Source organism: Helianthus annuus, chromosome 6 (assembly GCF_002127325.2).
Source record: "Helianthus annuus cultivar XRQ/B chromosome 6, HanXRQr2.0-SUNRISE, whole genome shotgun sequence".
NCBI classification, from domain to species: domain Eukaryota; kingdom Viridiplantae; phylum Streptophyta; class Magnoliopsida; order Asterales; family Asteraceae; genus Helianthus; species Helianthus annuus.
Window position 1 is genome coordinate 5,943,198 of NC_035438.2, and position 16,447 is coordinate 5,959,644.

Sequence of the window (16,447 nt, forward strand, 5' to 3'; positions counted from 1 at the left end):
CCACTGGTCACTCATGCGCGCCGCTACCAGAACATTTTCCCCAAATACCCGGTTAGGGGTAGGGGTCAACTGCTGATACCATCGTTCGTGTTTCGGGATCGGAAGATCCTCTTTCAGCACCGGCTCACTCCAATCTCTGAAGGGCATGGCAATCGGCAGCACCTCTTCTCGAATGAAGAAAAATTTGGGTTTCCAATCGTGGAAACTCTTTGGTGGGTTTAGCAAGATCTTCTTTGCAGTACCACGGCTGGCAAACGAGAAGAAGCCCATCGTCCGTTGGAGTTGGTAGAAGGCCCGGAACTTCTCAACAGATGGCTCGATGCCATGGGCTCGGCATAGAAACTCAAAATGACGAACCCTAACCATTCCAAGAGGGCTCATCTGAGAAAGATGGAAGTTGTAGTGGTGCAATATGTGCCCCATGAAGTTCGTTGCTGGTAACCTAAAGTTACCTTGAAGAAAAAAGTCTTCAAATAATGTAATGTAACCCGGCGGTGGGTCGGCGGCAGTCTGGTTCTGAGCCGGGTACCGAGCATCCCACTCCGGTGGAAACCAGAAGCTCCTAACAATCTGCTCGAAAAGTTCAAGATCCCACCGGAGAACGGGAACAGGACCCTCTTCTGTGGAAACTCCCTCCTGATGTTCTTCGGTCATCGTGAAGAAAGATGCAAGTTTCTGGAAAAAACTTGAAGATGTGAAGAAAATCTTGAAGATCTGCTATAAGATTTGAAGATTCAAAGAGGAGAAACGAGAGAGTTGGAAAGCAAAGAAGAGAAGTGAGAACCTCTCACATCTCTTCGGATATATATACCCATCGCATTTAATGCGATGGGTAAACGTGCCGCTTTCGCCGCTAGGCTAACCAACGAGAGGCTGCCACGTCACACGGAAAAGCAGGGTTGGCGGTTACCACGCGCGCGTGGGCCTCACTCTCCTGACACGAAGTGCAACCGTCGCAGTCGGCATGATGACATCCGTGCCAGGGGTCAACTCAGACGTCGCAATCAGCGACTTATCTCACCAACTTGCCAGAGTTCAAATTTCGAAGTTTTTCCCGTCATAAAATTACAATTAGCTTCATGCAAAAGTTATCAAGGGCGCGTAAGTTAACATCACCTTAACAACACTTCGCGTCGCGCCACACCAACCAAAAGCAAGACACATTCCCTTCAACTTTTATTTTTTCTAAGTCCAGAGCTCCAACCACTTGCGTCGCGCATGGTGCAGCACTGGACTGGGGGGACTTGAAGGGGTATGGTCCCAAAAAGCCGCGCAAACCTCCATCAAGGTTGCGCGTGGGACCATACTCCTTATCTTAATAAACTTCCTACCAAGAGTCTCGCGCGAGATACACCACTTTCATACTAAAAGAGCACATGGGCATACTAACGCGCGCGGGTTAGTTAGATGCTCAACAGGAACCGCATAGGAAGGCAGCGCAAGGCTACCTCCAGTGGTACACAAGGTACAAGTGGCAGTGAAAAGAGCCAATGAGCGTCCAGCAGGCTCTGGTCAATCGTGCGCCACGATCGTCTGACGAGAAGTACGTAAGGACGCCTACGTGGCACCAATCAGGGGACGGAGACATCTGTCCCACGATCTCCACTTGTCTGCTGATGGCAGAAGAGCAGCAGGGCCGACAACAACGACACGTGGCTCCAATCAAGGTGCGCCAGCACCGAAGAACTTCTAGAAGCCACTAAACGGTCGACACTAGTGAGACAAAGAGCACATCCGTTGTGTTGTCCATTTCCGGCCCAAGGCCCATCAGCCCATATCCTCTTACACCTCTCCGGCTATAAATAGAGACCTCATTCCACAGGTTAAACATTCTATTCCCTCTACTCTCACTCTTAACACTTGATTATCCTCCCAAGGCAGTTGCTTATTCTCATGCCGGAGCCCGGTTAAGAGGGAAACCCCCACATTCCCCTCTTAACGAGTAACGGTGTTTTGTTTTGCAGGATTAAACCTCAAGTCGGAGCTCAAATATTCATAAGAAGATTAACCATTATGGTGGAAACATAAACCAAACTGATTAGTCCCCATAATTAGTTCAGTGTTTCTTCACCAGGTTATTGAGACGCTCATATTATCCGGAACTAATACTGACACTTGAACATCTATCCCTAGATTTCGTTTAATACTGTGAAATATAAGGATTCCATTTAAATTGAAAAAAATACAGTTTTCTCTCGCTTAATGTTTTGCCATGAAAATAAATAAAAGTATAGAACAATTTCTAAGTAAAGTTAGTGTGTTTCTAAAAGAATCGGTTTTTACACATGAGCAATTATTGAGAATATAAATTTAAATAATTTACAAATTTATATCCTTAAATCCGTGTAGTACACGGGTCTAATAATCTAGTAAAGTAATATAATAACAACTTGAAGTTATTATCTTATTAGATGGACGGGTTCAACGAAAGTAAATGCATACACGGATATATAATAAAGGCTCCCACTATACCCACATCTCTATATTTTATTTCCACGTTTTTTTTTTCATTTTATCTCTCTTTATATATCTACGTATGTGTAAAGAGAGATAGAGAGAAGAGATGTGTGAATATTAACCCCTTGATAAAATTAAGAAAGTAAGGGGTAGTTTGTTTACCTCTTAATGAGGATTTTAATGGTTCAGAACTCAGATTGGTTCAGCACTCAATTGTTCAGACCGTTTGTTTCGGGAGGAAATGTCTGAATGGTTCAGACATTTGCCTCTGAATTGTTAGGTATTATACTAAGGGGCTATTTGGCAACATCTGAATGGTTAAGTGCTGAACCAGTAAGAGGTCTGAACCATTAAGTGCTGAACCAGTAAGAGGTCTGAATAATTAAGAGTCTGTATAATTCTTAACCGTTCAGAGGCAAATGTCTGACCAATTCAGATTAGAGGTCTTAACCATTCACGCTCTGTATAAATCTTAATCATTCAGAGGCAAATGTCTGAACCATTCAGACATCTGCTTGTTAAACAAACAGTCTGAACCATTAAGTGCTGAACCAGTAAGAGGTCTGAACCATTAAGAGCCTCATTAAGAGGTAAACAAACAACCCCTAAGTCTGAATGGTTAAGACCTCTAATTTGAATTGGTCAGATATTTGCCTCTAAACGGTTAAACATTATATTGGCTCTTAACGATTCAGACCTTTTACTGACTCAACACTTAACCATGCAGAAGTGTTAAATAGACCCTAAAGCCTCCATGTTAAAAAGTAAAAAACATACGTTTTTATGTGAATAAAACCTAAATATGTTTTGTTATACATTTTCTTATCTCTTTACATAAATTTTTTAATATAAAGTGTATTAAAATTTATAAAGATTATATTTTTAAACAATAATATATCCTACCTAATACAATCATGGACCGTAAACACTTATTTAAATTTTTTTATATAAATGACACTAGGTATAAGAGTATTCACGATGAAATCTTCATCCTCATCTATATAATAATTAACTTCTTTTAACGGCAAACGTAATATATAAAAAGACAAACTGGATGATGGCGAAAAGGTACACGATAACACTAGAATATCACCTAAAAAACACCACCCCTTATGACCTATACATATACAATACAACATCAATCACAATGAACACAATTTTAACTCCATGTCTATTAATTTCTCCACCCAATGATATAGTAACGATGACCAGACGTTCGCGGTTTTTAGATATCTTTTAAGTTTTCTAAAGATACACCCTCTACACTTTTTTACTCTGTCTCCTGCACATCAGATTGCACTTTTTTATACCCATTTTACTATAAGTGGCGGTATACACACCCAAGTTATTACATATATTTTTAAATAATTAGATGGCCTACATAAAGAGTGATAGAGGGAATGAGAGAGTGAGAGACATTGAGAGTGAGAGAGACGCCTTACATATCACTCTGGGTGAGAGTGGGGAGGGGAGGGCGGGTCTCCTCTTTGCCAAATTGCCACACAAGCAAAATTTTGTAGCAAATGAGATTTGCCACACCCATACTATGCACCCTTATGATTCTTTCACGGACACACATATAGGAAAACGTTTTAATACAAATAGTTAATAACGTAACAAAATTATAACCTTTGTAATTTCGATTACTTTCATGTGTCATTACTTTTTACATTTTTTACATTAAGCGTCCTTTGTATATATTAACTTACCCCCCCCCCCACACACACACATATAGGGTCAGGGTAAAATGAAAACTCCTACGAGTTGTAACAATTTAGAGAACTCCACCATATAAAAGGTTTTTTTTTTAAAAAATTACCAAAAATCCTAATATCAACTTTTAAAAACATATATATATAAACACACGTAAAAAAACCCTTACAGTTGTTGTAAATGCTGATTCATGCCGATGTTAGCAGCTTCTTACATTAGCGTAAAAAGACTAAAAACATCGCTTCGAATTTCGTTTCTAGTTGTTTTTGTAATGTTTTAATCTACGTGTATTCAAAAAATGAGGGCAAAACTCAAACGGGAATTCGGAAGTCTCCATGTTCTCGCAACTCAATGAGGTTTTCTCTTAATCTTTATCCTATATTAATTAACTTGACATAATTGCACGAGCGTACGCCAGCATCTCAACTGCACATCTGACCTACCCTAGGCCTTCAATTGAACGCAGTGGCATAATAGTAATTAACTTGACATAATTATGCACGTTATTGCATAATTACGCACATTATTGGCATAAGTACGCACGTTATATAAAACAAAACCCGCATGCCACCAAACATTAAAATTACACATGTTAAACTCAAAATTACGCATGAGTTGTTTCAGAACCCTAATTACGCATGTTATATACATAATCACGCACGTTAAAATAACGAATGACACGCGTCTCAATCTTCTGCTAGTGTATCTTCGCACGATAAGATATTATTGTATTCTACACACTCTCTCTATCTCTATCTCTATCTCTCTCTCTCTCCCTCTATATATATATTCATGCATACAAGGAGGGGATAAGAGGGGAAGGGCAAAAGCATAAAAAACCACGCACATGTTACACACATGCCAAAGAACAACATACACATGCAAGGTCGCATTTTATTTCCCTTATCTTTTTATGTGTTTTTATTTAAAAAAATACACCATAATAACAATCGTTATTTATATCTAATATGAGTACGTTGTTACTACATAAAAATAAAAAAAATAAAATTACATGTTAACTGTTTTTTTAATTTGTGGTGTTTAAGTATATTCCATGGTGTTTTTGTAGAATACTATTTTGGAAAATTTATGGTGTTTTTGAACAAAGGTAAAAACACTATACAAAACATTATAATATGGTGTTTCTAAAGCCGAGTATTGTTATGGTATTTTTCTAAACACTATAAAGTTGTGTTTGGCTTCCATATATGTTCGTTTGATGGCTATGATTATTCGTCGAAGCACCAGCAGTGGCAATTGAGACAAAGACGTACTTACACGTTCGAAGACGTGTGTTCAATTTTGTCGGTTACTGTTTCATCAAGACACCCATTGATAGGTGGGTTTCAATAAATGATTGCAGATTTCGGTTTTAATCGCGTGTTTCATGCTCATAAGATAAAACACCATAAAAAATAACCAGTTCATATAAAACCCAATAAAACTGCCACTTATTTATATATCATACAATTCCCATGGAGGAGAATAGTGCCAGGCAGCTGCTTGGTACTTCCTCATTGATCAAGCTAAATTACAATTTTGTCCCGTTTAAATTTACAGTTTGCCATTGGTTTTGTTTTTTTCCCTCCTAGCCAAATTACGATTTTGCCTTCAGTTCAAATTTACAGTTTTCCCATCGTTTTTGTTTTTTCCCATGTCAAATTCCGAATTTGCCTCAGTGTAAAATTACAGTCATGCCATCGTTTTAATTTTTTTTTGACAAAACTATGGTAGTTTTTGTTTTAATTGGTTGACTAAGTGTAATTTTTATTCGTGTCAGGCGGCTACCTGGCACACCCCCATTTGTTTTGTTAAATTACAATTTTTCCCCAGTTTAAAATAATAGTATTTCCATCGTTTTTGTTTTTTTCTTTTGCAAAAGTATGACAGTGTTTTGTTTTAATTAATTAACTCGATGTAATTCTTTTGAGAATGTGTTATGAGTAGGAGGTACAAATAACCGAAACATAGACTTACATCTTATGAGAGAGAGATATTCGGTTTGATGCCCCGCAACGCTGGAGGGGCAATAACTAGTTAAATAAAAAGTTGAAAAATACCATAAAAAACTTAGTTAAAAAACACACACAAAAGAAACATCTGATTCATAAAAAAGTCCATAAATTTGCTACCATTAAATAACCCAGTTGAAAAACACTATAAAAACTCATTTAAAAAATACTATAAAAATACCCAGTTTATAAAAGATTGTCATAAAATTGCCACCTATTAAATAGCTTTGTTGGAAAACACCATAAAAAAACCCAGTTAAAAACACACCATAAAGTGTTCAGTTCAAAAACACCATAAAAATTAAAAATTATCCACTTCGTCCAACACACATTTCACCTTTTTTTTAAGTATAGCAATTATATACTCATTTGAAAGATAAAAAACTCAATTTTATAGTGTAATTTTATTAAACAAATAATCACGTATATAAAAAGGTTTCGAACGTTCAAAATGGCAAGGGAAATGACATATGATTAGCACGTGCAACTTTTTTATTGGATCAGTCATTCTACATTTCCTAATACTTTCAAAGTTCTCTATATATACAAAAATGTCAGTGCATCAATCTTAGTCACAAACCACAACAATCTTGTGGCTTAGATTCCTTTATACTCTTTATAGAATAACCTACACTATATATTAAAACCATATAACCATATAAAGAAGCAAGAAGTTTAGGCTTACCTTGGTTGTAACTTGTGCTTGGGGTGTTTTTCAAAAAAAAAAAAAAAAAAAAAAACTAGAACTTTCCTTTTTAACCCTAAAGTTTTAATCTTTAACAATTTAAGTTTAAAGTTTAATCTTTGTTTCCTTTTTACCCCTAAAGTTTTAATCTTTGACAATTTAAGTTTAAAGTTTTAAACTTTATAAATAAGCAAGTTGAATATGCATACATATGTTGTAACATGTGCTTAGTGAGTTTTTCAGAAAAAAAACAAGAACTTTCCTTTTTAATCCTAACGTTTTAATCTTTAACAATTTAAGTTTAAAGTTTAATCTTTGTTTCCTTTTTAACCCTAAAGTTTTAATCTTTGACAATTTAAGTTTAAAGTTTTAATATTTGACAATTTAAGTTTAAAGTTTTAATCTTTGGTAATTTAACCCTTTTGATTAATTTGATTTTTCACTTCTAATTCAAAAGTTTCTATCTTATACAGTTTAACCCGTTTGATTAATTTGATTTTTCACTTCTAATTCAAAAGTTTCCATCTTTTGTAATTTAACCACTTTGATTTTTTTTTACTTATGTGTGGTAATCTTGGCTTTGGTGGGTTTTTTCAAACAAAAAATGGTTATGCATATTGTTGTTAAAACCTTGGCTTTTGGGGGTTTTTAAAAAAAATATTTTTTTTACTTTTCACCCGAAAGTATTTCATGAATTACTTTTAACCCAAAACTATTTGTTTTTTTACTTTTAACGCAAAAATTTTTATCTTTTGCAATCTATCCTCACAACTTTTTTTTACTTTCAGCTTTGGTCCTTTATAGTTTTTGTTTTCCGCAAATTTTTCGCTTTATGCTTCGTTCTAAAATTTCTGATTTAACACATCGGAACGTGCATCTTTAGTTTAACGTTTTTACGTTTCGTTCAAAATTTTACGAGTTAACACGACACAACGTGTGTGTGTGGGTGAATGTTTTTACATCGTCTATTTTTCCCCGTTTGACAGGTTCAACATAACGTGCGCGTCTTAAATCGACTTAGTTTTAACTAAAGGATCCCCGCCGCATTGCGGCGGGTCGTAAATCTAGTTATCCTATAAAGAAGCAAGATCTATATGCATATATGTATGGTAACCTTTGCTTAGGGAGTTTTTCAAAAAAAAAAAAAAGAATTTTCTTTTTTAACCCTAAAGTTTTAATCTTTCACAATATAAGTTTAAAGTTTTAATCTTTGTTTTCTTTTTAACCCTAAAGTTTTAATCTTTGACAATTTAAGTTTAAAGTTTCAATCTTTGGTAATTTAACCCTTTTGATTAATTTGATTTTTCACTTCTAATTCAAAAGTTTCCATCTTATACAATTTAACCCATTTGATTAACTTGATTTTTCACATCTAATTCAAAAGTTTCCATCTTTTGCGATTTAACCACTTTGATTTTTTTACTTATGTGTTGTAATCTTGCCTTTGGGGTTTTTTCAAACAAAAAATGGTTATGCATATGGTTGTTGTAACCTTCGCTTTGGAGGTTTTTCAAAAAAAAATGATTTTTTTTTTTTACTTTTCACCCAAAATATTCCATAAATTACTTTTAAACCAAAACTATTTGTTTTTTTTACTTTTAACACAAAACTTTTTATCTTTTACAATCTATCCTCACAACTTTTTTTACTTTCAATTTTGGTCATTTATAGTTTTTATTTTCTGCAATTTTTTCGCTTTGTGCTTCGTTCTAAATTTTGTGACTTAACACATCGCAACGTGCATCTTTAGTTTAACGTTCTTACGTTTCGTTCTAAATTTTGCGAGTTAACACGACGCAACGTGCTTGTGTGAGTGAACGTTTTTACATCGTCTATTTTGTTTCCCGTTTGACAGGTTTAACATAACATGCACGTCCTAAATCGACTTAGTTATAACTAAAGAATCCCCGCCGCATTGCGGCGGGTCGTAATTCTAGTTTAAACCTATATATGTACCAAGTGCTTTGGGTGCTTTTCAAAAAAAAAAGGGGTTTGGTCTATGAATTTGCAACACGTGTGTTGTAAGATTATTTGTTGATAACATGTATCAGTATGTTAAAACTTTGATTGTCTGACTCTGATGCTTTGCCCCTTCTTTATCCGCTTTCTTCCTACAAATGAGAGTAGAGAAACCGGTGGGGTTTCCAGTTGAACCCTTTCCAACCGATGCGCCTCCGGTGACGTTCTTGCAACCGATTGTGCTTTTGTAGGTGGATGTCAGGGAGGGAAACGCATGCCTACAGGCTACACGTCGCCGGTGGTTATCCCCCAAATCGTTGTTCCAGTACCTCAAACCAGGTTTCTGTTTTGCTTTCCTTTCCTTCGAGAGCACCAATCCTGGCGAACTACCGTCACCGCCGTTTAACACCGGTAACCTTTAATCCAATAATATCCGGCAAGTTGATCAGAAACTGTTGGATCCCTGCGGTTCATTATCAACACCGACGAGTCGGAATGGGTGAGAACCCGGTGCCGGGTTCTCTTGGCTATGAGGTACCCAGAATTTTTAGGGCTCCGACGATGTCCGGTGAGAACCCGGCGAGACGTTAGGGTTCAGGTAAGCCCTCTTTTCACAAATTCTTATGTTTCTGTTTTGTAAAACATGTGGTTGTTGGTGCAAAGTATTGCCCTATTTTGGGGGGGGGGGGAGGGGGGGGGGTCATGATTCATTTTGCTGGTGTTGTTGCCTGACGGTTTTGGAGCCATCTGTGGCGACGGCGGTGGTATGTATTTATGGCTGAGACATCATCATGCTTGCTTTAGACCGTAATACCATGTTTTGTCGGTCTTAGACGGTTTGTTTCTCGGTGTGTTTGTCGTTGGATTTGACAACGGATTTGTAGGCACCATCGCCGGTCTTGTTGTCCGTGTTTGTTATGTGCATGTGAGGGTTGTGCCTATAGTTGTATGGGTTGTACCAACCTTTGGGTTGAAAAACTGATCTCTTTGTCGGTGTATTTTTGGCGACTTTTCCGGCAGCTTTTTGTCACAACCCGTGTTGTTCTTGCATATCAACCGCCAGTATTGGTGTCAGTCTGTTGTTTTTAGCTGGCAATGATGGTGGTCAGTCTCTTGGCATGGCAACTGCGGTTGCAGCCGTGACGGCATTGAGCCATAGTTTCTTGGCGATGAAGAACTGTGTTTGAGCCTCTTTGTTTTGTCCCGACAGTGATGACACATCTGAGTTGGTTAATTTTAATGCTGGCAATGATGGTGGTCAGTCTCTTGGCATGGCAACTGCGGTTGCAGCCGTGACGGCACTGAGCCATAGTTTCTTGGTGATGAAGAACTGTGTTTGAGCCTCTTCCATGGGTCAATTTGGTTATGTAGATTAGATATTTAGATTATAAGGAATGTAATAAGACGAGTCGAGTAACAATTAATGTTTGATTTAACTTTACAACTCACTTTTGGTGTCATTTAGATCCGGCTTTTTTTTCGGTACGATAAGATAACTATGAGTCGGAAGGTTGGAGGAGAAGACAAGGATGGATGCTCGCATCTAAGAACCCCGCCGCATTGCGGCGGGTACTAATTCCTAGTTAAATTTAAAATATAATATTTAGCATTAAATAGATAAAGTAGAAATTCATATATCTCGATTTTTAATTGCTTTACGTAAATTAAAATAAAGATACTAGTTGTTAATGTCAGGATAAATGCCTTCAAAGTTTGAATCTTCAATTTCTTACATTTAATTAAATAAAGGCTCAGTTCTTAATAAGTTTTAGCATTTGATACCATAAGATCTACATGAAAATTAATAAGAATTAAAATACATCAGAATTTCTGATTTGGAAGTTAACCAAAAAATATTCATTAAAAAGAGATAAAATTAAAAAAAGGATCTTAAATAGTTATGAATTGAAACATTGTTAAATGGAGATTGATCACGACTAATGAGGAGCTATAATTCAGACTAAAATTATTCTACAAAGTCTTATAAATTTAAGAAGTGTATAAAGGATAATAAATTGCAAAATACAACATAATGTCGTAAAATATAACACAATGATCAGTCACACAAAGTCACAATGACGTAATATTGAAAATACATAATGTAAATAAAAAGGCCCAATGATGTAAACAAAAATTCTAGAATCTACAAGCTATAAATCTAAAATTGAAAAACCTAAAATCTCATATAGAGTGCGCGATGAGGCGGTTCAAATACGCTTGAATGAGGTCAATCGGAGTCTGTTTAATATCCTTTTTACGACTTATTATTTTTAGAAGATATGTATTTGATCCTAACCCTAATTACAAATATTATATAAGAGTTAAAAGTACTTTTTTTTTGTCATTATCATTTCTTATTAAAACTTACTCGTAGATTGTACATAAAACTATTTTGTAATTAAAATTTCTTATTAAAACTTACTCGTAGATTGTACATAAAACTATATTTTATGTTTGTTTGTCATTTTAAAAATAGTTTAGTTTCAGAAGAAAGATTATTGTACAAGAGGAAATAAGTGTACGAAGTGTTGGAGAGAAGTTTGACCCTTGATTTTCAAGATCAATGGTTGAGATTAAGTGTTCCCCAAATATAGAATTCAGATAACTAAAAACAAGAGAAATAAGTAGAGAAAATGGTAAATCAGGAAAATCCAATATTGCTGACTTATAAGCCCATCCCTCTTGATTTTTAAATGGCTATAATTTTTTCATACGTTAGTATTTTTTTATAAAAGTTATTAGGCAATCCCACAATACTTGCCTTCACAATCAATCACGAGATCAATCAAAGCTATTGCAATAAATCAAATTCTCTAAATATGTAAATAGGAGAAATAGTCTCCTCTAATTGTTGTAACATCTTCTGTATTTATAGGTGTTGTAATTGTAATACAACTCATTGGGTTTTTCACCTATTCTCATGGTATCAGCCTTGAGATCCTCTTAAACCTTTTCTCCTCTTGTTCGATCCTTCTTCTTTTTTTCTTCTGCAACCCCTTCTGTCTTTCCTCATTTTTTTTTCTGCCATCAACATGTCTAACACCTCAGATTTGTCTTCCCTCCCTCTCCATTCCATGACCCATTTAATCAATATTAAACTTAATTCCACCAACTACCTTCCATGGGAAAAGCAAGTCACCCCTGTCCTCGCCTATCTCAAACTCATCGGACATATTGATGGCTCCATCCCTATCCCGTCTAAAACTATCACCTCCGAAGGCAAAGCCACTGTCAATCCCAAATTTGCAGATTGGAAAGCTATTGACCAGAAAGTTCTTCTTCTAATAAACTCCACCCTCACCGAAGAAGCGATGGCTGAAACCATCGGACATAACACCGCCCTTTCGGTCTGGAAAGCCTTGGCGGACGCCTATAGTCACTGCTCTATCGAGCGTGTTCATAACCTGACAGACTCTCTTCGAAATCTTCAAAAAGGAAACTCCACTGTATCCGAATTCGGTCGAAAATTCAAAGGAATTTCTGACCAACTCGCTGCAATCGGTCATCCGATTAGCGATGAGGACAAGCGCCACTGGTTCCTTTGTGGTTTAGGCCCGACGTTCGAAAACTTTTCCACCGCTCAACGCACCATTCACCCAGCTCCTTCTTTCCGTGACCTTCTAGCCAATGCCGAAAACCAAGAACTCTTTGTCCAGAAACTTCATGGTTCCCAACCACCAGAAGCCGCCTTTTATGCACACCAAACCAAACATAACCGCCCCTCCTCTCGAGGCCGTGGTCGCTCCACTTTTTCTAGAGGTCGAGGGAGTACTTATCCTAAACGATCTCCTCATTGTCAATTATGTCGGAAAGACGGACACTACGCCCCCGCTTGTCCAAATCTTGCCTCATACGCCAAAAATTCGAGTCCTCTAGATGCTAATCTAGCACAAGCATTCCATGCTCAATGTAACATCAACCCGGAAACTCCGGATTGGACAGCCGATTCAGGTGCCACAACACATATGCTTCAAAATAATAACGGTCTAGAAATATCTAAACCTCATACGGGTAACATACGTGTCACTTTTGGTAATGGACAATCATTACCTGTTACCAATATAGGGACCACACCTCTAAATGATTCTATTTCGTTACAAAATGTTCTTGTCGTTCCTAATCTTACCAAGAATCTACTCTCCATAAGTAGACTCACAAATGATTCACCGGTTGATGTACTATTTTCTAACAATTTTTTTCACATTCAGGACCGAAAGACGGCGGAAGTTCTCGCTAGAGGCATTTGCGAAAATGGCTTCTATGTTCTTACCCAAGGTCACAAGTCACTCGTTGCTGCGCTTTCTGCATCTCATCTTCGTGCTTCTTTTAATAAATGGCATAGCCGTCTAGGACACGTTTCCTTTGATACTATCACTACTTTAAACAAACTTGGTCATGTGTTTGTTACATCGTTATTACCCAAACCGGGTTTGTGCAATTCTTGTGAGCTATCAAAGGCTAAACATTTGCCTTTTGTTGAAAATACTAAACGCGCGCAACATGTTTGGATATTATTCATTGTGACCTTTGGGGACCCGCACCCATACCCTCCGCCGATGGCTATTTGTACTATGTTATCTTTGTTGATGATCACTCACGGTTCACTTGGTTTTATCCTTTAAAGGCTAAATCCGATTTTTTCAATGTTCTAACCACCTTTTTATCTCTCGTCCAAAATCAATTTTCAACAACCGTTAAAATTTTTCAAAGTGATGGTGGAACCGAATTCACAAATAATCGGGTGCAAAAATGCTTTCAACAACATGGCATACAACATCGGCTCTCTTGTCCCTATACACCGGAACAAAACGGAAGGGCGGAACGAAAACATCGTCATATAACCGAAACCGGATTAGCCATGATGTTTAACGCACATGCACCGTCCACTCTATGGTTTGATGCATTTACTTCCGCTACTTATATCATAAACCGTCTACCCACCAAAATTCTTGAAAGTAAATCTCCTTTTGAAGTCCTTTTCAAACATCCTCCTACCTACTCAAACTTACGGGTTTTTGGATGTCTTGTCTACCCATATCTTCGCGACTACACCAAAAACAAACTTTTACCAAGAAGCGCCCCTTGCGTGTTCGTTGGTTATAGTCCAAGATACAAAGGTTTTCGATGCCTAGATACCACAACCGGCCGCATATACACCACTAGGCATGCAAAATTTGATGAGGACATTTTCCCTTTTCACTCATCTTCCACACCTTCAAATCCTTCTCTCATTCCCTTTACAAATTTTGACGACACCCTTCCACCACCAGCCCAAAGCAATAATACACCACATTCATCACCAATTGTGCCAAACCCTTCACCACCAAATTGCACCTCCTGCCCAACAGAAACCCCTCACCTCGGCCCACACCACTACGACACCTCCTCACCAAACATCAGCCCACCTTCAACCTTGTCCCAATCACCCGACCCAACCCCAAACATTACCGCCCCACCCGTTGACCTACTCAGCCCACCTACATCCGAAACCCAACCCGATGTCGTCCAAACCTCTACTCCACACTCATCCAATTCTTCCGCTCCATCCTCTCCCACCAACGACTCATTATCGGACCAACAACCCACATCCTCTCAACCACCTCCCACCATTCAAACCACCAATAACCATCTCATGACCACCCGATCCAAAGCCGGAATTTTTAAACCCAAACACTTCGCCAACTTAGCTCAATTCTCCAACCATCCCCTTCATCACTCTCTCCTATCCAATCATGTTCCAAAAGGGATCAAAACCGCATCCAAAGATCCCAAATGGGTGCACGCTATGCATGAGGAACTCGATGCTTTACAACGAAATCATACTTGGCATCTTGTACCTCATTCTTCTTCCTCAAACATTATCGGCTCCAAATGGATATATCGAATAAAATACAAAGCCGATGGTTCCATTGATCGCTACAAAGCACGCCTTGTTGCTCAAGGTTTTAATCAAGTACCGGGCCTAGATTTCTCTCATACCTTTAGTCCCGTTGTCAAATCTTCCACCATTCGTGTAGTTCTTAGTCTCGCTACCATTCATAAGTGGAAACTTCGATAACTTGATGTAAACAATGCTTTTCTAAACGGAAATCTCACCGAAACCGTTTTCATGGAACAACCACCGGGTTTTGAGGACCCGAACCACCCCACTCATGTGTGTAAACTCAATCGCGCCATTTATGGCTTAAAACAAGCTCCACGAGCTTGGTTTCAACGATTAAGTTCCTTTCTTCTAACCGTTGGTTTCATATGTAGTCGAGCTGACCCCTCTTTGTTTATCTTTAATCGTGAAGGCACCTTAATTTATCTTCTAGTTTACGTGGATGATATAATCATTACAGGCAACAATGAAAAATTCATCTCCACATTTACTTCACGTCTTAACAAAGAATTCAAAATCAAGGATCTTGGTCTTCTAAGTTTCTTCCTTGGATTGGAAGTAACTCACACTCAAACTGGTCTATTCTTAAACCAATCCAAATATGCTCATGACATACTATCACGGGCCGGTCTCCTTGATTCTAAACCTGTCGCCACACCCCTCACTCCCAAAGATATATTCAACACCACCGGACAACCCTTTCATGATCCCACTCTTTATCGCTCTCTTGTCGGTGCTATCCAATACCTCACCATTACCCGTCCTGATCTCTCCTTTGCCGTAAACCAAGCCAGTCAATATCTACAAAACCCCACCATCACTCACTTTCAACTTGTCAAAAGAATCCTTCGTTATGTCAAGGGAACTTTATCACATGGTCTAACGTTTGATAGACCACCTAACACTGTTTTATTAGGTTTTTCTGATGCAGATTGGGCACGTTGTATTGACACACGAAGATCCACCTATGGCTATTGCATTTACCTAGGTGGCAACTTGGTCTCTTGGAGTGCAAAGAAACAACCGACGGTCTCACGTTCAAGTTGCGAGTCAGAATATCGGGCAATGGCTAACACGGCTTCTGAAATCATTTGGGTCACTCATCTTCTACGAGAACTTCATGCCTTACCACCAGGACCTCCAACGTTATTCTGCGACAATAAGAGTGCTCTATTTTTAAGTCAAAATCCAATTTCTCACAAAAGAGCCAAACACATAGATCTTGACTACCACTTCGTTCGGGAATTAGTTGCTGCAGGTCGCCTTCACACTCGTTTCATCTCAACGGATCAACAAGTCGCAGACATCTTCACGAAGAGTCTTTCAAAGCCGCTTTTTGAGAAGTTTCGAGCAATGCTTCGTCTAGATCCTCCGCCTCGCATTGACGGGGGGTATTAGGCAATCCCACAATACTTGCCTTCACAATCAATCACGAGATCAATCAAAGCTATTGCAATAAATCAAATTCTCTAAATATGTAAATAGGAGAAATAGTCTCCTCTAATTGTTGTAACATCTTCTGTATTTATAGGTGTTGTAATTGTAATACAACTCATTGGGTTTTTCACCTATTCTCAAAAGTTAAACCTATTAACTAGCATTTCATTCCCTTTAATTCGAGCAGTCTATTGCTATAGTTTTCTTTAAAAAAATTGCAGGATTTTGAATGCCCATTATGTGATTACGTGATTTTGAATACCCAGTAAATGACTACGTGATTTTGTATACCCATTTCCTGAT

The 16,447-nt window shown here is 37.8% G+C and overlaps 1 protein-coding gene across 1 annotated transcript; it reads left to right on the forward strand.

The window, feature by feature from the left end:
- Window positions 1-14,935: 14,935 nt before the first annotated feature.
- Window positions 14,936-16,105, forward strand: LOC110944306 (uncharacterized mitochondrial protein AtMg00810-like). Its single transcript, XM_022185969.1, has one exon. It carries the CDS (start codon window positions 14,936-14,938, stop codon window positions 16,103-16,105), a length of 1,170 nt encoding a protein of 389 aa, XP_022041661.1.
- Window positions 16,106-16,447: the final 342 nt, after the last annotated feature.

What these genes read in the sequence shown, in the direction of transcription:
- LOC110944306 (XM_022185969.1), top strand. Translation starts at nt 14,936, where the DNA reads ATGGAACAACCACCGGGTTTTGAGGACCCGAACCACCCCACTCATGTG.